This window comes from Orcinus orca, chromosome 20 (genome assembly GCF_937001465.1).
Source record: "Orcinus orca chromosome 20, mOrcOrc1.1, whole genome shotgun sequence".
NCBI classification, from domain to species: domain Eukaryota; kingdom Metazoa; phylum Chordata; class Mammalia; order Artiodactyla; family Delphinidae; genus Orcinus; species Orcinus orca.
Genome location: NC_064578.1, coordinates 45871791 through 45891921, shown reverse-complemented (window position 1 = coordinate 45891921; position 20131 = coordinate 45871791). Strand labels below are relative to the sequence as shown.

General features: G+C 60.4%; 1 protein-coding gene across 6 annotated transcripts in view; it reads right to left on the bottom strand.

The window, feature by feature from the left end:
* Positions 1-20131, bottom strand: part of ACTN4 (actinin alpha 4) — a 72594-nt gene that overhangs the window by 1403 nt on the left and 51060 nt on the right. For 2 of the 6 annotated variants that reach the window (XM_004284255.4, XM_033413920.2), the window contains exons 7-20: positions 19304-19385; positions 18469-18554; positions 14108-14200; positions 12171-12401; positions 11413-11560; positions 7824-7974; positions 5167-5275; positions 4861-5001; positions 4588-4770; positions 4358-4492; positions 3152-3331; positions 2142-2288; positions 1218-1298; positions 78-236 (exon numbers count right to left, since the gene is read on the bottom strand). In XM_004284255.4, coding sequence (XP_004284303.1) covers positions 78-236; positions 1218-1298; positions 2142-2288; positions 3152-3331; positions 4358-4492; positions 4588-4770; positions 4861-5001; positions 5167-5275; positions 7824-7974; positions 11413-11560; positions 12171-12401; positions 14108-14200; positions 18469-18554; positions 19304-19385 — 1926 coding nt within the window. Of the gene's footprint in view, positions 1-77; positions 237-843; positions 910-1217; positions 1299-2141; positions 2289-3151; positions 3332-4357; positions 4493-4587; positions 4771-4860; positions 5002-5166; positions 5276-7823; positions 7975-11412; positions 11561-12170; positions 12402-14107; positions 14201-17398; positions 17485-18468; positions 18555-19303; positions 19386-20131 lie in introns of all 6 variants that reach the window. The other 4 variants (XM_033413922.2, XM_033413921.2, XM_049703671.1 and 1 more) reach the window with 4 other exon arrangements.

Sequence of the window (20131 nt, the reverse complement as noted above, 5' to 3'; positions counted from 1 at the left end):
ATCTGGGTCACGCCCAGCCCTGGCCGCAAGGGCCCCTCCCCGCCGGCCGCTGGGTGCCTCCCAGGTGTCTTGCTCACCTTGTCCCCGGCCAGGACCTTGAAGGAGGCGATGACCTGGTCGGCCGTGTCTGTGTCGGTGGTCTCCCTCGACATGAAGTCGATGAAGGCTTGGAAGGTCACGAGGCCGCTGTGGTTGGGGTCAACCACGCTCATGATGCGGTTGAACTCGGCATCGCCCTGCGAGGGGGGTGGGCGGGGGACAGGCAGCCTTTAGCGGGGCAGGGCGGCCGGGCCGGCCCGGTGGCTAGAACCGGGTCAGGAGAGCAGGGCCCGACCCCAGCGCACACGACGGGCGTCGTCAGCCCGCCTCCAAGGGTCTTGGCTCCCCGGCCGACTGCCCCACCTGCCCCAGACCTGGGACGTGCACCCTCTGCTCCTCCCGTCCCGCGTTTCTGGGAAGTGGGGAGTTGGGGAGTGGATCTAGCAGGCCTACTGCTCCTCAGCCCTGGCTGGAAAGTTAGCTCCGGAGGGCGAGGAAGAAAGAAAGAAAGAAAGAGAGAGAGAAGGGGAGAGAGCTGGAGGCCTGACCTCCTCTCTCCGGAGACTTCCAGGAAAGGAGGCGGGAGGCTCAGGGAGTCATCGGAGGGACCCCAACCAGCAGATGCAGCAGAGGAGGAGGAGGGAGGCCAGGCCATGCTGCTCTGGTGGAGGAGTGTCCCCGAGGACGCGGACATTCTGGAGGCGGTGAGGAGGGACGGAGGAGGGGGAGGGACGGAGGAGGGGGAGGGACGGAGGAGGGGGAGGAGAAGAGGCACAGCAGCAAGGGCAGGCAGAGGCGGCATACCAGGCTGTATCCCGTGGAGATAAGCAGAGCCCTGAAGTCATCGGAGTCCATGCTGCCCGTCTGCTTCTGCTCGAGGACGCAGGGACAGCAGAGGAGACCGGGCCCAGAGTAGGCAAGAGGGGCCGCCCCGTGTGCACAGCGGGGAAACAGGACAGTGGCAGGGAGCGGGGGAGACAGAGGCGGCCCCGAGAGACCAGGTAAGGGGGAAGGTGTCCGGAGAGACACAGGGCAGGGAGGCGGCAAGAGAGCCCGTGAAATGGCACACATGATGGCAAGGGGTGGGATGGCCAGAGGGAGGGGAGACAGAGAGAAGGAGAGAGAGAAAGAGAAGAGCAGTTAATGCCACAGTCCGCTGGGGCCCAGGGGGCGCGTACCTGCCGGTCATTCTCCACGTCGTAGCCCAGGCTGATGAGGCAGGCCTTGAACTCCTCTGGCCCCAGCGCCCCGCCGTGGTCCTGCCGGCGTCCGAAGGCAGGTGTGCACAAGGGGCGGTGTGGAGACCAGGCCGGCACCAAGGCAGGGAGAGGGGCCCGGGTCACATGCAGAGGGTGGGGGAAGGGGACACACGGGGGAGGGAAACACAGTTAGAGGTGACGTGGACAAGGTGATGGCCAGGGCGGGGCAGGTGGAGGGGCGTGGGTGGCCTGGAGGGCAGTCAGAGGCCGCCTCCCAGCTCCTCTGGGCCAGAGCAGGGGTGGGAGCTGAGAGGTGCAGGATTGAGGCTTGAGTCCCAGGACTCCTGGGAGGGAAGGGGGGAGCTCTCCTCACCTCCAGGATTTGGGGTGGGAGAAAGGGGATTGCACCCCCTCCTGCTGGGCCCCTGCCTAACGCCCAGAGCACATGCTACCCACAGAGAGCAGGCAGATGACACATCAGGCCCGGCAGGCCCGGGGCAAACTGGTGCTCAGGGCCCCTCTAAAGGGGCTGCCAAACCCAATCTGACTTTTAAGGACACTGTGTGTATGTGTGGATCAGATTCCTGGGTCAGGTCTCAAATCCCTGGTGTGCTGGGACCTGTCTGTTCAGGGTTGCATCGGCAGGTGGGCGAGGATGCACAGCCCCGGGGGCAGGGCTTGGGACTCCCCTTTCTCTTCCTGAGGGACGCTGCCCACGCTGTGGGTCGAGGTGATGCACCTTTGCACCCCCTTCAGTGGCTGGGGCCCTGCCGGCCCCTGTGAGTGGCCTCTGATACTCAGCAACTGTGATGTGAACAAACGGACAGATGCAAAGACGCAGGGGGCAGGGTGGGAGGTGACAGTGGGGAGGGACGACAGCAGGGGGCAGAGGGAGCGGCTCACCTTGTCGAAGTGATTGAAGGACGCCCGGAACTCCTGCATCTGCTCTTGGCTGATGCCTTTGGCATCGCGGGTGAGGATCTGGTTCTCGACCTCGTTGATGGTGCGGGCGATGGTGGTGAGCAGCTGCTCCCAGCCCACGCGGATGTGCTGCGGGAGGAATGAGGGCGTGAGTGTGGGCTGGCCGGCAGGTGGGGATGCTGGGACCACCGCCGCTGTAGCTGAGGGGGGCTCGGGACTGGCTGCTCCTTGTGCGGGGGTGTGTGTGGCCTGGAGTCAGACTCACCCCAACTTTCTCCCAAATGCCAACCCAGCCCCACACTCTGCCATGCAGCTCATGTACACAGGGCCACAGGCACGGTGCCCGCCTACTGCCTCTGCCAACCAGCGGGGTTCACGTCACACCGGTGTATGTCCCAGTGACGGATGCAGCAGACAAGCGGGTCCTGATACCTGTGCCAGGATCCACAGGGAAGCTTTGCAGAGACATGCTGGGCAATGTGTAACTAGCTTTCTGGGGAAACAGCCCTTCCCCCCTTTTATTTGGTGGCATCTTCCGATCTGCATGGTCTAAGTGCTGTCACCACGGACCATTTCAAGCTACCAATATGATGGCAACCAGCCCTGATGCTGTAACCTGGCGGCAGCGAGCCGGTGCACGGGATTCCCGCACACGCTGGCTGGATCTGCGTCCTCGAGTGAGGATGAAATGGCTGAGGTCACACTGGGGGGCAGGTGCTGCCTGCCCTCCCAGCTCTCCAGGGAGCTTGTCTTGAGATGTGTGTTGTCATGGTGATGGGAGAGTAGTGGTAGAGAAACTGTGATTTTTAAAGACGTGTAAACGTTGGATCTAGTCTTTTTGGTCAGAGAGAAAGGGGAGACAGAGCAAGCAGGAGACACTTTTCTACAGGGCAAAAGCCATTTGGAATAAGACAGCCGGGCCCTGCCTGGGCTGCCACAGGAATCCCGCAAGCGCGTGCAAGGGCAAGCGGGTGGGGGCGGGGCAGGCTTGCCTCCATGGTGTAGTTGGTGTGCTTGTTGTCGAAGATGAGGGCCTCCTGGATGAGCTGGTGCTGCTGCTCCAGCAGGTCCAGGTTCGGCTTGTAGTCCACAATGCTGCGCTCATACTGCTTCAGGTGGCTCAGCTGGTCCTCCAGAGTCCCATTCATCTCGATGGAGATGCGCCCGATCTCCTGCACAGAGGGTGGTGCTACTGGGTGGGGGGACTGGCGGACCCTCGGCCACGACCAGCCACCAGGAGGCGGTCTGTCACGGGCCGCCCCAATGCCAGGGCGCCTCCAGCCCGGGGCCTCTGCCCAGGGGTCCCCTCCGGCCCACCCTCCAGTGTAACAGCAGCCACGATGCGGTTTCTGCACCAACACTCCACAGGGCTAACCTCGCTGCTCCCCGCTTGACTCCCTGTGAGGCCCAAGACTGGGACAGGCCTATTCCACAGAGGTGGAAACTGAGGCCCAAAGAGGGCAACTTATGACATTAAGAGGCAGAGCCAGGATCGGAACCCAGGCCTGGTGACTTCAGAACCCATGCTCCTGAGCACGAGCACCCCACGCCTCGCTTCCCAGGGTGACCAAGCCATGCAGGGGGCACTGAGCCCCGCGGCCAACCTGCCCGATCCTCTCTCGGGCTGTCGTGAGTTTCAGTGAGGCCACTTCGGTCAGTGGGGTGCCTAGTGCACAGTGAGCACTCGTCAGTGGCGGCCTGAGTCGCAGTCGGCATGGTTACAAGCTTCCCGTGGCTGGGTCACGAGGGCAGAGTGGGGGCGTGGGGAGGGTCTGAGCTCGGACCACCTTGGTCACAGCTACACCACAGTGCTTGTGATGCGGCTGGCATAGGGCGGTGCCCAAAAGTGTCTGTTGAGGGAATGAAGTAATGGTCTTCCTCATCCTTTTAGGGGTGAGAAAATAGAGCCACAGAGGTTAAATTGTGCCTGATTCCCGACCGGAAGTCAAGGGGAGAGTCGAGACTCGAACCCGTCTCTACCTGACCCCTCAGCACGGCTTCTCTGGATGGTGCTGCCATTTCCATGGATACGTTATTGACGCTCCTAATCCCATGAGGCCACGAGAGCTGGGTCCCAGATCCACCGGCCCCGTGGAGCACTGGGGCCCTCCCACCAGGGGCAAGCAGCCTCCCGTTCAGTGGGGGCTCTGCCCTGAGACTCTCCTGGGCCCAGCAGGGCTGGGGCGACTCGCCCTCACCTCCATCTTAGTCTGGATCCAGGGCCCCACGATGTTGGCCTGGCTGGCGAACTGGCGGCGGAGGTGCTCATTGGACTGCTGCTTGCTCTGCTCCTCCAGGAGGGCGTGGTCCCGCTTGGGCACCAGCTGCTGCACCTGGGGAAGGGGACGCGGGCAGGAGCAGTCAGGGGGGCGGCCGCCTCGCCTGGCTGGTCCTGCCCCGGCCCTGCCGGTGGGTGGGTGCTGCCCACCTTCTCCCACTTGGAGTTGATGATCTGGGGGGTGACGGTGGTGTAGGGGTTGCTGCCTGACAGCTTGATGTGGTTGCTCTCGGCGATCCTCTGGGCCTCCTTGTGGATGGCCAGGATGGCCTCCCGTTCCCTGTCGGCGTCCGGCAGTGTCGACTTGAACTGGTCGTGGGCTGAGATCAGGCCCTGGGGGCAGGAAGAGAAGGGATGAGGGCGCGGCCCGGACCCGTGGAGGCCCCACGAGCCACGAGAAGGGCGGGAGGGGAAGGGGCGGACCTCGATTTCCTCGATGGTGTGGACGATGAACATGTCCTGGAGGTCCTCCATGGCGCTCTCCATCCAGTTGTTGAAGGGGGCTGCCCGCTTGGCATACTCCAGGTGCAGCTGGTCAATGGTCTCCAGCTGCTTCTCCGTTTTCTGGTGCGTGTTGGGAGGGACGGGGACAGAGGAGGGAAGTCAGTAGGCTAGCAGGAGGTGTGTATGGTGGAGAGGGGTCCGGGGGCACCAAGGGGTCAGGGGAAGACCCCTGCTCTGAGGGCAATGAGGCACAGACCTCAGTGGGGGGCATCGCTCCCTCCTCACCTCCAGGGCTTCCCTGCGACTGTGGGTCAGAGAGCCAAGGGCATCCCACTGGTCGCAGATCTTCTGGCAGCGGGTGTTGACGTTGTGGGAGTCGTAGTAATCCAGCTCGCTGTGGGCCGGGCAGAGGGTGATGAGATCCAGCAGGGGCAGTCAGGGTGTGCTGGACCCACCCGCCCCCAGGTGTCCCAGGCCCTGGTACCAGGGGATATCGACACTTAAGCACATCAGTCATCAATCACCCCTCTGGCCCGGGGCAGGAGGAATTGCGGGTAGAGGATAACAGAGCTTGCTGTCACTGTAAGCTGACGCAGGGCTCCCAGAGTGTGGCCCTCGACCATCCCTGTAGGCTGGTGAAATCTCAGTTGCCCGACCAGGGGTCGAACCCAGACCCCCAGCAGTGGAAGCACAGAGTCCTGACTACTGGACCACCAGGGAAGTGCCCTGGATAATTTTCCATTTAAAGGAAGTCTAGCAGAACACACTGGTTAGAGAATAAGGCTCTGGAGCCAAGTTCCCTAGGTGTGAATTCCAGCTCTCCGATTTTGAACTTGTGTGACCCTGGGCGAATGAACTCCCTCTGGATCCCTCGGTTTTCTCCTCTCTGAAATGGGGGTGGGGTTATCATAGAGACCAAGTTACTTAGCTCGTGTGAACTGCCGAGAGCAGTCCTTTGCACCCAGTAGGTAAAAGTAGCAACAGTTCCTCATTAAAGGTTGTGTATTTACTTTAATGGGTATTAAGGAAAAAATGTACAAGTAGCCTACAATCTCACTGTACGCAACTAACGATATATTCAAGAAAAAAAAAAGTGAGCTGATTAGGGAATGGGTATTATTACTGCAATGACTGAGGTTGGAAACACTAAGCTGATACCATAGTTCCCAGCCCCCTGCCCCTTATTCCCTCTCTTCAGCCCCAGCATTCCTGCCTCCTGGGGTCCACACTTGGATACTCTTAGCAGCAAGGCTCCTAGGGAGTCAGTGTACAGGTCTGGGGGAACAACTATGGGGAGGAACACGACACGGGAACCAGGACACAGGGATTGTGTCGCCTGCCTGGTGAGCCAGACGGGCAGGCAGGATACAGGGGCCGGGGGAGCAGGCAAGGGCTGGAGGAGGAGCAAGGCTGTGCTTCACACGGGGACCAGGCGGCCCAGGTTCCAGTCCTATCTCACTCCCTAGCTGTGTGACCTTGGGCAGGCCCCTTGGCCTCTCTGTGCCTCAGTTCCCATTCTGTGACACAGGATTGCTGGGGGATTAAATGAGCTGGTACACGTAGAGCACTAAGTGCCCTGAGTTTTCGTCATTACCATTAATCTACGCTCAGCCGGGCTGTCTATCCAGGCTCATCCTGGCCGGCCCTGGGCCCTCAGACTCATCTTCGGGGGAACAGACAGCACCCCAAACAGCCCTCCCTTTCTCCTCCAGGGCTACTGTCCAGAAAGCTGCCTCGGGACCGCCTGTTCCCCGGCTCAGGGTAATGGGTTTCACATGGCTGTTCCCAGTGCCTGAGAAGTGGGCTGGCCTAGGATCTCCTCCAAGTCTGTTTCTCACTGGCTTCCAGGAGCTCGCCTGTCAATGGGGGTGGGGGTGGGGGTGGGGGTGGGGGACCTGCCTATGTCCCACCCCACAACCCCTGAGGGTGGTGGACGTCTGCGTCTGTGACCTCACTCTCCTCGGCCTGGGCATGCCAGGTACAGGGGCTCGATCCTAGGGGAGCTGCAGGACTTCAAGGGGTGCCCCCAACAGTGCTCAATGGGGACACCGTGTCCCCGGTACTGTGAAGACCCAGTGGTACTTCTGCCTCTGGGTGAGCAAATGGGGAGCCCCCAGAGCAGCTGGGCAGTGTGGCGGGCGTGAGTCAGGAAGGAAGCCAGCCCTGCCCGGTGTGCGGCTCCACTGGGCATCAGCGCTAGGCCCCAGCCTTGCAGGAACAAGAACTTTGGGGATGACTGTGACAGGGTAGGTAGGGGGTGTCTGTGGAAAGGGCAGTTCCAGCCAAGGATCCTATTTTGGAGCAGACGGCTATTCTGGGAGCCCGGCCGCCCTCCAGGGCCTGTGGATTTTCCATGAAGTCATGGCCTGGGCCTCCCACTCCCTGGGCCCTGCTTGCTGATGGCCGCTGTGCTGGTGGAATAAGGCCCCTTTCACTGGCTCTGGAGGTTCAGTGTACTAATTGTGTGCACAAGTTTATCTGACTGGGGTGGGGAAGGGAGGGCAGAGAACCGACTGCCTGGAAGCTCTTACAATAAGTGTATTCTGAGCAGGAGAGGGAAGGGGCCGGGCAAAACAATGGGCTCTCTGTGCAGCCAGATTCCCTCAGGGAGCAGGGGGTGGGAGCAGTGTGGGCTAGGCCGCCCACCACATCAGGGGGCCAGGGGGTCTCCTTGGTGTGGCAGGCAGAGGGGGGGGAGCCCCAGGGACCCCAACAGCCTGAGGAATCAGGACAAGGGGTCAGAGACCCCCCTTCTGCTGGAGAATCTAGATCCCACTGTTTCTCATCTGGGGTAAAGACAAGGTGGGCAAAAGGCATCATCCTGTAAGGCTCTTCCCTGGCATCTGAAAGGAGGGGACCCCATTCCACCACTGCCCCGCCACTGCTCTGGACTGGGTGCTGGAGGGGAAGCAGGTGACGGGGAACCACGAGCCCACACGTACTTGAGCTCCTGGGCGATAGCGGCGATCTGCTCCACGCGGTCCTGGTGCGCGGCCAGGTCGCTCTCGAAGGCCTCGTGCTTGCGGATGAGGGCTTTGATGTCCGACAGGGTGGCCGTCTCATAGTCCCGGTGCTTCAGCATCACCTCCTTCCCTGGGGGGGGCGGAGGGCAGGGGGTGCTTTGTCAACAGCGCCAGAGGGAGGGAGACGGGGTGTGGACCCCACGCCCTGCCTTGCCGAGGATGGTGCCATGAAAGCTAGAAACCTCCAGAGCCTTTTTCCTCGCCCTTTGCAGGAATCTCTATGCCCAACTAGATCCTGGATGGAGCTGGGAGACACTGTGGGGCTGGTGGGCCTGAGACACATCCCAATTCAAGCTGTGGGTTCTAAACTTAGTATCCTTTACTGGTAGACGGTAGGAATTTGGATTGTGCTACCAGGGCTGGAAATGTGGACACCTACCTGCGGACCGCTGTGATCTGGAGAAGCAGCTGGCGTTGCAGCCGTGCCTCAGCAGTGGGGGGAAGGGGAAGTCTGAGTCAGGGCTCTCCCAGGAGCCTGACCCCTGGCACTTGGGTGCCAGGCCCCCTCGGTGTGGGAGTCCTATCACACACCTATTGCTCCCCACTATCCTAAGGGCTTTCCATGTGCAGCGAGGCAGGGCCCATTGTCGGGCCCTTTGAAGGAAGGGAGGTACACTGCTATCAGTCCTGGAGCCTGGCTAATTATACACCCCAGGACAGAAGCTCAAGTGAGCCCTGCAAGCACAGTAAGGTACTGCTAAGAACCAAGGGGGAAACGCTGGCCGGGAAAGGTGGCTGGGACCCCCAACCCCTAAAGCTACCTCCGGCTACCCCGGAGCGGCAGCTCAGAGACCCCCTCAGCTGGCACCAGGAAATCCAACCAACAGCTGCCTGCCTAGAGCAGGGGATGGCAGACAGCTTCTCCCCACCTGTTCTTCCCCTGTAAATGCGGCCAGTGCCAGCCCAAGGTTAAAACCTCAGTGAGGGGATGTTGAGAAGGCCGGGCACCAGCCAGTTCCATCTGCATCTCAGCCACCCCGTGGACAGGGCCCGGCACTGGCGGACAGGAGGTGTCAGCCTGGGAGACCAAGTGCACTGGCCCTGCCACTCCAGCCCCGGGGCAGCAGGCTCAACCACAAAGGCAAGCTTGCAATTCCCTTCTCCAAATTGCTTTCTCCCAAGGGTGGGAACCAGAAATAGTAGGTTACCACTTTTCTGCCTCAGCAGAGTTTCAGCAAGGGAGCTGCCAGGGGTGTGCTGGGAAGAATCGGGAGGAGGGGGCCACGGCCACGGCTGCCTGGGACCCAGGCCAAGGGGCAGCCAGGCTGAGGGGGGGATGGGGGCTCATTTTTGCTTTTCCCCCAGACAATCTAAGACCCTGTGAGAAGCACCCACATGGGTGCTCACTCCTGCAGGCTGTAGGGATGGTGAGGGGGCACAGAGTGATGGTGGCTCAGCCCGCCCTCTGCCCCCCAACCCCCACAGGTGAGGAGGCTGCTACACCCGGCTTCCAGGGGTGCAGAGGGGTCGGGAGGCTGGTCTGTCCTCCTGTTCTGCATAATTGGGTGGTTCAGAAGACAGAGGCTTCAGGCCTTGGGAATGAGAGTGGACAGGCCTGCCTGGGCACTCCGGGCTAATGCAAGGGGCAGGGCCAGATGCCAAAGTGCCTGTGGGGAGGTAGGGGTGGGGCAGGGGCGTGTGGAGTTGGGCCCTGGCTAAAGACTGGGCCACTTCTGCTAAATGCCTTCGGGTGAAGGCCGGCCAAAGCGGTTCCCAGGGAAGGAGCTCTGGTGGGCCGTCACACCCACACCCCTCGGCCTCAGGAGACCATCTTCTCAGGGCCTCCTGGAGCCCCAGGAGAGAGGCTGGAGGGCTGGTAAGAGGCCCCCAGAAGGGAAATCCACAGGGAGGACACAGGAGCCTAAGAAAGGATGATGGGGCTACAACACGTGGATAATGACAGGAGGCAGCTCAGTCCAAGCGTGGGACGCGGGTGTTGTAAAATCCACTTACATGTCCAAGGGCCCTTTGACAAGAAAGATGTCAAAATCTGCAGTTCCCTGGGCAGGGACCTCACCTACTTGGAAACTGCTGAGCACAGCGAAGAGGCTCAAGAGGTGTTTGTTGAATGAATGAATGAATGAAGAACAAACGAATAAACTACATGCCAACACCCCCTCCCTCAGGTTTGCGGGGGCAGAGCCCACAGGCGCCATTTCTGTGGGGCAGAGGGAGGTGCCTGCGTCCCTGGCCCAGGCTACCCTGTCCTCGGCTCGCCTTCTGGCTTCCCCTCCTCTGCATTCCTTCCCTGGCAGAGGAGGGGTCAGGGTATTGCTCTGCATCTGGAAGCTGCCGCTGGAGAGCAGCTGGCCTGAGCTAATGTGAGGAGGGCATTAGCCGGGCTGCGGCTGGGGACACAGGGGACACAGGGGACACAGGCCCAGGTCTGCGGACCCTGCAGAGCTGCGTGTCCGCATGCCAGCAAGGGTGGGGCAGGCTCCGTATGGGTGCCTCTGGGTGGGTCTCAGCGACTGACCAGGGTTGCGGCAGCCTGCCAAATAGCTGGGTGGGTGGGGCCAGAGGAGCCCCCAGGGGCTCAGTGAGGATCTCATGGGGACCTGGGAGGGTGGGAGGGATGAAAAACCACACTGACCAATGCAAGGAAGTGTGAGACCAGCTAGGCAGAGTGGTGGCAGGAGGGTCAGGGCAGGGAGCGCAGGAGGCAGCCAGAAGTGGGAGGGTGGGAGCCCAGTGGAAGGCGCTGGCCGTTTCCCGAAAGCTTTTGGGCCCCTGGGATGCAGAATCTCAGCCGTGGTGTGGGTCCCGACCGAGGGCCAGGGACGTGATGGAATTCCACATCCCGAGCCAAGGGAACAGGCACTGCAAAGCTGCGGAGAAGCCGGAATCACCGCTGCCCTTGTGGGAGGGGCCCCGGGGGAGGCACCGGGACAGGGCAGGGGTGAGAAGGAGCTCCCACGGCGGGCCACACCGAAGGGCGCGTGGCTGGTGGTCAGTGAGCAGCAGGTGCAAGTCGGGCAGCAGGGCTGGGAGGCGGCTCCCTGGCCCGTTCTAAGGACCATGCTCAGGACCACAGACCATCCAGCACTGGCTCTTCAGTGTGAAGTCCACAGTCTCAAAGGGTGTTGGGCACGGAAGGCAGGGTGTGAACCCAGGCTGCCAGGGAGGGGAGAGCATACCCCCAAGCCCACCCTGGCCCGGAGGGCCGCCATACTCAGGGGAGACGTGGCAGAGTGACCGGGACAGGGGCCATGTCCCTGTGCAGCTGGCACAGGGTCCATGACCCAGGAAGCAGTCCACCTGTAAGTAATCTCTGAGGCCAGGGCAGGTTGGGCGGACCTGGCCCCAAACTGTTCCTTGCTGCCTGGGGCTGGATGAACCCACAGCGGCATTTGTGACATGCATGTTCCCAGGCAGCAGGAAAGGGGGTCTGACAAACAGATGCTATGCAGGCAGGAGGGGCTCTGTGTGTGTGTGTGTGTGTCTGTGTGTGCGTACACGTGTGTCTCTGAGAGACAAGAAAGGAGGGAGGGAGCTGGGAGGGTCATACCGTCGGTCCAGGCCTCGTGGATGGAGGCCTTCTGCCGGAACTTCTCTGCCAGGTGGTCGAGCCGCTCCAACCTGCGGATCTCGTTCAGCAGCCACTCCTCGTAGCCCTTCTCGGCCTGCTCCAGGTGCTGCCAGCCGTTGTTGATGTCCTGTGGGGGCAGGAGAGGGCAGGGCTACCACAGGGAGCTGGGGCACGCAGCAGGGCAATGCCTCCCTGAAGGTTACCACCCTGATGATGACGGGAAGGCAGCAGAAATGGGCCGGGGTCACATCTCTCCCCAGCTTTGCTGTATCTGCGTGTCTGGACAGGGCCCAGCACATGGCAGGTGCGGTCAATACTTTTGGAGTAAATGAATGAGTGAAAATGAACGAATGCCATACGGGGCACTGGGAGTCAGAAGGTGACTGTCCAGTGAATATTGTCCCTCCCCTGAGAAGGGGCCTCAAGCACTGGAGGTCCTGGAGTCACAGCCAAATGAGGGTCCAAATTCAAACAATTCCACACAAACTATGGTGTGGTTTGGGGATGGGTGTAAAAGTCTGGGGAGTGATGGGGGGAGAAGGAACACAGTAAAGTGTCCAGTGCATGCCCCACCGCACTCTGCACTCCGAAAGCTGTGCATTTTAGTTAAGAAAGACCATGCTGGGGAAATAAGCCTGTGGGCGGTGAGCAGCTGCCCCTCAGCTGTTCCCTCACAGGGAAACTGCAGCCCCACACACCTCCTGGGCCCCGGCCCACCCTCAGCCCCCGGCACTCACCGAGACCATCCTGCCCTCGGAGGGCATGAAGGCGGGCCGGTTGCTGAGGCGCAGCTTGGTCTGCAGCGTGTTGAAGTTGATCTCCAGCTGGCACTTCTCCTGCACCTTGGGCGGCTTATGGACGCGCCGGTAGTCGCGGAAGTCCTCCAGCTTCTGCTGCATCTCCTGGATGGTCTTCTGGGGCACGCGGTCCTCCAGCCAGGGGATGGTGCGCCGGATCCACTCCAGGAGCTGTGGGCCCACAAGAAGCTGCGGTGGCCTCTGCAGGGGACCCTCTGAGCACAGATAGGGCCGCCCCCGGCTCATGGGCACAGGGGACCTGGATCTCCGAGGGCCCCATCTTGGGGAATCACCCCTGCTCCCCAGCTCGACTTTTCCATGATTCCCGATGGGAATCCCATGACCAGGAATTCTGGGAACACGTGCCCCCTCTGAACCACGGGGCTGTTCTCTGGCTACTTCCTGCTCCTGCCTTTGCTTTTGGCCTTCCTTCCCTCATCTAAGCGGGGCAGCCTCAATTCAGACGCCCCTCCTGGATGGCCGCCCCCATTGCACCCCCATGAGAGCCCGCTGTCGCCATCTGCACCGAGCTTCACACTGAGAGCCTCACTGTGTCCTGGTCACTGACTGTGCCGCCTCAAGGGCAGGGTTGACTGCACGCCTAGCTCACTCCCGGGTGGTCAGTGCCATGCGCGGGGCCTGGGACACAGAAAATTATAAAGTACAACTGAAAAAGAAAGTGACCTGTATGGGCCACTCATGTCTTTGATGGAGTGAGACCAGGGTACAATAAGCAAACAAACTGGACATTCTAGAACAATCCTAGGAGAGGAAAATCGAGTACTGTCCAGCATAGATAGGCTCGGGGAAGTGGTTCCCAAATGCCAACCTCTGGCAGGATGAGAAAACCAAGGACAAAGGTCTCCATGTGTGTTGACATCTTGGTGCGTGATGCTAACTGCCCTCTCTTGGGAAGGGCCGGGATCCTAAGATACAACCTTTTAACCTTTCTTAGGTGTTAGACATGATGGTGGTAACAAACGGTAGCTTTTTCTTTTAAAAATATCCTTAACTTGGCAAAATAAGAAGGTCACCACTCTAGGTTGGCTGGCAAATACTTTCCCAAATTTTCCTGGTCTGTGAAATCTCGAAGTCTGGGAACCACTGGTCTAGAAGAGCAGTCAAACTACTCCTCTTGGGGAGCGTAGATGTTTTTATTTTTTTTTAATGTGGAAATTTTAAAAATAGAGGGGAGAATCTAGGAGAGATGTACTGAACACCCACATTCCCAACTGATGGTCCGGGTTCAGGTTCCGGAGCAGGGCTGCCTGGGTTTGAACCTCCGTCCCACCAAGCCGCATGGTGGTGGGTTTGTGCCTGACCCTCTCTGGGCCTGTTTCCTCACTTGGAAAAGGGGGTAATAGGAGTTCCCTCCTAACAGGGCTGTTGCGGAGATGGTAGATCCTGTTCGTGAAGTGCTTGCACGGGGGCCTGACATGACAAACTGCTGTCCTGTCACCATATCAGCTCTTGGGTCTCTCTCCATCCTACGGAATCAGTCTCTCCACGGGTGGGGCATGGGAACAAAAATTTTTAAAAAGCTCCCCAGCTGATTCTAATGCAGCTGAGTGTTCAGAAAACGCTGTCCTTGAGTTATCTTCTGTAGAAACCCAAGCTCGAGACCCCAGAAGCCAGCCAGCATAGTGACACAGCAGTCTGACCCCTTAGTCTTGTAAAATCAACCCGAAAGGTCACATACTGGCTTGGTCAAACTCCACAGCCTATATAACCTTACGACCTTTTCTAGAAAGTCTCGCTGCCATCCCTGCTCTCCCCTCTGCAGATGTCCCATGACCTTTGGCAGAGAGTAACAAGAGGTGACCTAATCTTTCAGCGCTGGCGGGGGCCACCAGGGCAGGGGGGAGTGACACACTCACGTCGCTGGCCAGCCTCTCATAATCTTCCATCAGGTGTTCATTCTCCTGGTTGACAGCCAGCACCTTGCAAATCCGGTTGGCAGCAGTCTCAGCCTGGGGCAGGGGAGGGGAAAGCACACAGTCAGGGCTGCCTGGGGGCTGCTGACCCTCCCTCCTGACAGGCACGTCCCCCGAAAGCTGGCTCATCCATGGCCCACACAGAAGTCCCCAAGGAGGGAAGGAGAGGAAGCACAGCTTCAGCAAGATGGGGCCAAGTGGCTGTGTCCCGACAGGCCTTTCCGGGGCCCCCAAAGCTTACTGGCCCCCGCCAGGGGAGCTGGGCCTGTGGGCTCTCTCGACTTGGACCGTGGAGGTGCTGAAGGGGACTAGGGAGCCGTACGCTCACCCACTGTGGGGGAAACGGACTCACAGGCCCTCCAAGAGGAGGGTTGGGTGAAGCTGGGTAGGGTCCTCCGCTAGGCTAAGGACCCTCCCCTTGGCTGGGAAGGGAGACCGCGGGGAAGGCCGAGCGCCAGAGAGCTGTGGCGGCGGGCAGGGGGGGGGTGCTGGCGCCCCCCAGAGAAGTCTGGTGGTCAGTGCGCAGGCAGAGCATGCCCGGCCCCTTCCTAATCCTCCCCTTGAGGAGGCTGCTGCAGGCTCAGAGGGCGGAAGTCACGATGCACAGGGCGGAGGGGAGCCAGGGCTTCGGAGAGTAGGGAGCGGTGCAGACAGTGACTAGTCTCTGCCCAGAACTACAGGACAATGTCCTGCTTTGTCCTGCTGGGGGGAAAATGCAAGGACAGGAGAAGGAGGGTGAGGGATGCCACACAGAGACCAGGTACCTTTCAGGAAGCACAGAAAGGGTCCAAGAAGAAGAGTTGAAACGGCAACAGAACAGGAACAGAAATAGTGAGGAGGGTCTACAGAGTGGCGGGGAAGGAAAACAGAGAGGCTTGGGGGTGGCTCCAGACCTGGCTAGCTGCAGGCACTGACGCCCAGCCTCCCACTTCCACACGCTGCTCTGGGACAGGTGGGGAGGTGAGTGGGGGACAGCTGAGAGTGATGCGCACACACACACACACACACACACACACACACACCCTGCTTCATGCTGCAGGACACAGGCCGACGGCCACAGGCAGTGCTCCTCAGAGGTGAGGTTCCCGAGGGCCTCGGCCAATGAACACCCAGCCCCTAGTGAGTGCAGGAAGCAGAGCCAAGATCGCAGCTTGTGGGGGAGTCGCGGAGGTGAGTCCCTGACCCCAAATCTGGAGAGACAACCGGCACCCCAAGCTCAGCTCCACCGCGCTGTGCAGGCCCGCGAAGGTGCGGGCTGCTGGTCACAAGTGTTTTGGTTCACCACTGAGTTCCTGGCACCCAGCTCAGGGCTTGGCGTGTTTGAGGTACTCAAGAGTTGATGAATGAATGAGTGAGCAAAGGAACAAGGAGCAAATGCTTTAGTGACTAGAAATAAACGATCAGGAGAGAACGGGCAAACTTGGTGCTAGGGCTAGGGTTGCCCTTGCATTCATGAAACAAAACAAAACCCAGAGAGCACTCTTTTAAGAGACTGGATTGAACCTCTGGGGAAAAGACAGCCACAATGATAAAAGCATTACAAGGATGTCCTGGGAAGTAAACACGGGCTGGGGGAAGCTGGGCTCATAGCTGGAGAGGCCTGGATCCTGCACGTCCCTTGGTGACGGGCAGCTCCCAATAGGCCGGCCTTTATTTCCTCCCTCACGAGAGGGGCCCAGCTGCCTCAAAGACTCCCAAATGCTCTGACCTGGGCTTTCCTGCCAGTATCCCCTCCCACAGATGCCTCAAGGCCTCCGGTCCCCCACACCAGAGCTCAGCTCTAAGCATGAGGGGGCAGTTTGGGCAGAGAGAAGACACTCCCTCGAGGGCAGTGTGGTGGGCAGCGAGGCTGGCTTGGGGCCCGTGGAGGGGTGAGGCCAACACAAACGTGCTGTTAGTTGGGGTTTGTGGCGAGGAATCTATCACCGCCCACCCCACCCCCCGCCTTCCTGCTAGGGTGAGGGGTCCCCTCCACTCTCCCTGCCTGTGCCCCCCCACAGAACACTCCGAACACGAGCTCCGACCACCTGCCGGGGAGGTGGCACGGGAAGTGGCACGGCGGGCAGAGGCGGGCCACTCTGACTGCCAGGCCGCGGGTGGGGCACTTAAGGGGCCAGGCACCGTCCTGAGCTCTTCACCCGCATGAGCTCACTTCATCCTCAGGACAGCCCTGAGATGGGCACTAGCCTGCTCCACGTTTTCCACGTGGGAGAACGGAGGTGAAGGGACTTATCCGAGGTCACGCTGCTGAGAGGCGGCCCAAGCAGATGGCCCGTAGGAAGGCCCCCACTGGCCTTGAGGCTCTGAAGGAGGCAGCAAAGTCCCCGCCCCGTGACTTCAGTGTCCTCCTCTTGTAAATGGGGATAACGGCACCCACCCCTCCCGGGGGTGTGCAGGGGACTCTTAGAGCCTGTGCACATGGAGTCCTCGGAGCAGTCCCTCGCATGCAGTAAGTGCTCAATAAATGAGAGCTCATTTCTTCTTGTTCTCCTCCCTGCCCAACTGCCAACGGCGACACAAAATCAAGCTGCTGGGAATACACCGCTGGCCAAGACCAGACACCCAGGAGGCAAGTGGAGGGGACAGAGCCGGCCAGGCCTCCACGTGGGGGCAGCTGGGCACCGTCCTGTGGAAGCAGAGGGCTCCTGACAGGCGCAGCGGGGGACACGTGAGGTCAGCCAGGCTCGGGGAGGGCCGCTCCTGGGAGCAGACACTTCTGACGGCCCTACCTGTGTCCGCGGGGCTGCTGGGGACAGCGGCCTGACGACCTGGGTCAGCAGGAGCAGGCCCAGAGCCTTTCCTGGGGCCTTTGGGAGGGGACAGAGCTGCAGGGAGGGGCAGCAAAGCCAATGCTCCGGGCAGAGGCACAGCCAGCGCAGCAGGCAGGTGGCCGGCACGGATCACGGAAAGGGCGGGGCGGCCGAGCAGAGCAGCACAGGCCCAAGCTGCGCTCTGCCATCTAAGGTGACACTGGGATTCAACTGCCTTGTCTGAGAAACCAGGGTGCCACCACCCATCTCACAGAGTGGGCGGTATTCACAGAGAGACTACCTGTGGTGTCTCGACACTGGGCCAGCACCGGCCCGGTGGTGGCAATGGAGGCCCACAGTCACAGGAACCTGCCAGACTGGGTCGGTCCTCAGGCCGCAGCCCGGGCAGGGGGACGTGGGGGTGGAGGGGTGGCAAGGGCGAGTCTCCAGCCACAGCAGTGAGGGTGCTCCCGCCCCAGCTCACCTTTTGAGCCCCCGAGAAAGCGTGGTAGAAGCAGGACACGTAAGTCATGATGGCTTTCTCATCTGGCCTCAGAGTGCCTACAATATCTGCGCAGAGAGAGAGAGAGAGAGAGAGAGGCAGGAGAGAGTGAAAGACGCAGGAAGGCCGGCCGAGGCCCGAGGTTCATGCGGGAGGAACAGCGCTTGCTCTGGACTGGAAGCCAGACCCTGGCTCCGGCCTGGGTGGGCATGTCTTGCCGAGGTTTTGTAGAGGGGAAGGGGAGGGTCTGAATAAGATGGATTCCTTTTCGAACCAGGCCTGAGTTTGTGAAACACTAGCAAGGAAGCCTTGTTTAGGGCTGGAAGGATCAGGTGTTATTTGATCTTCCTGGAAACATAAGTAAGATCATGTCCGGTGTGACCACCTACCACCTTAGCATAAACCCCTAGCGGTCTCCTGATGTCCCCAGAATAAAACCCAAACTCCGGATCCCAGACTACGATGGTCCTGCACGGCCTGGGCCCGTCACGTTTTCCGACCTCATTTTCCTCCCCTCTCCTACTCTTCTCCAGCCATTCCTTGAAAAAGCCATGCTTATTTACACCTCAGGGCCTTTGCACTTGCTCCCCCCTCTACCTGGAACACTTTTCCTACAGATCTTCACCAGGCAGCTCCTGCTCATCTTGCCTCCCCTGACAGCCCCGGCGAAGCAGCCCCCACGCTTCCCCATCCCACCATCCTGTCCCATGCTCTCGACTGCACTTATCACATGAAATTACTCTATCTGTGGACATGCCTGTTGTCTGCCTTGCCCACTAGAATGTAAGCTCCATGAGAGCAGGGACCGTGCCTGACGCAGTCACTGACTGTATCCTAAGTGCCTGGAACAGAGCCTGGCACAGGTCAGGCCCTCGATAGACAGTGTGGGCAAGGACTAAATGGGCGGAGGTGCCAAGGAGTCAGGGGGTGGCTTCCAGTCGGAGAGAGACCGCTGCCGTCTGCAAGAGAAATGAGGTGAGCACGGGAGGCGAGAGGCAGCAGCGGCATTGGGCAGTGGCAGCGAGGTGGGCCTGCCTGGCCCTGCCCGGTACCTTCTGCGCTCCTGAAAAGGCATGGTAGAAGCTGGACACATAGGTCATTATGGCCTTCTCGTCGGGCCGGGCCGTGTTCACGATGTCTGCAAGTGAACAACAAGGGTTAAACCGCCCAAGCAGGGGCGGGTGGGGCGGGGGCGGTCACCCACTGGATCCACAGGCTCCCAAGGCCACAGCCATCCTGGGAGAAGGACCCTCAGAGCTGATTCCACGGCCCTTGGCGACTCCAGTGGGCTTGGCTTGGCCACACCCTCGGCCCCTCTATCCCCCATGGTCACTGGAAAGGCCAAGCCTGTGGGAAATGGATTAAAACGAGGCCACTTCCTCTCTCTGAGAGTGGCCTCAAGGGGCTGCTAGACGGTCAACCCCAAAGGACACCAGAGGCCAGAGGCATGGGTCCTGGCTGGGGGTGGTACATGGCTGGGAAAAGGAGCAAAGCCGGAAAAGGAAAAGCACTCCACTTTGGTGGGCTCCAGACTCCGAGGCTGTGGCAGGCAGGGAAGGCAGAGGCCTTGGTTGTTTGCAGGAGTCAACCCTCCTGGCGACCTCCCTCGCCCCTCCGGAGGGAGGGGTGGGATCAGTCAGGAAGGCAGGGCACCTGGGCCCAGCCCAAGAGGCAGCCCCTGAGAGCTGACCCTTCAAGGACCTCTTCCCCACCACCTGCACCCCTGGCTGCTCAGGCTGCCCCTGCTCTGGCTCCCTGGGTGACACCACTGTCCCCAGTTCACGCTGATTCATTCAGGCGTTCTGGCTGGCTCCGCCAGCTCCCTGAGGCTACTGCAAGACATGCCCACAAAACAGGGTGCTGACTGAACAAAAGGGATGTACTTACCCTCTGCATCCAACATCTTGGGGATGTCTAGGTATTTCTCAGCCACTTCAAAGGCATTGTTCAGGTTGGTGACGGGGTCGTCCTGGGGGAGGGAGGTGAGGGAAGGAGGAGAAACTTGGTCAGGGGCAGGATGCACAAGCATAAGGAACAAGGGCTGGCCCGGAAGGGAGGGATCTTGGGAAGGGCTAGGACTGGAAAGGGTCCTTCAGGCAGTTCTCAGCCACCTGTGCTGCTGCAGGGATCAGTGAGGGGAGGGGGGACACCCGGGTAAAGTCAATTCCTACCCAAAGGAATGCCTCTGGAAATCTTTGTGGGGCAAAATGTGGACCCTTTCTCCAGAGACAATGCAGGCGTGCTCTTTTCTTAGAATTTCCATCCATCCCCAGACCCCAGATTAAGACCCCTGCCCTGAAACCCACACTGGTCCAGACCTGAGAGAGCCCTGGGCGTGGGGGGTGGGGTAGAGAGGGAACGGAGTGCATCCACGTTCTAACCTCCCTACTCTAACTGCCCCCCTTCTAACCTCCCTACTCTAACTGCCCCGCTGCTTACAGGATGAAAGGCACTTCACCCTGACCCTCCCTCAGGTGCCTTCACCTAGGCTTTCCAGCTAGAGCCCAATACGATTACTCACTGCGGACTGAACGGGCTAAGTGCAGGCCTGTGCCTCCCCAACCTGGGATGCCCGCTCTCTGGCCCTCAACTGCCTCCTCCCCAGAGGCCCTGCCCCCACCGGGCCAGCTCAGGTGTGCCTTCCTTCCTCTGGAGCATTTGTCCGGCCCCATCCCCTCTCCACTCCCACGCAGCCTGAGCACATGCACAGGGCCC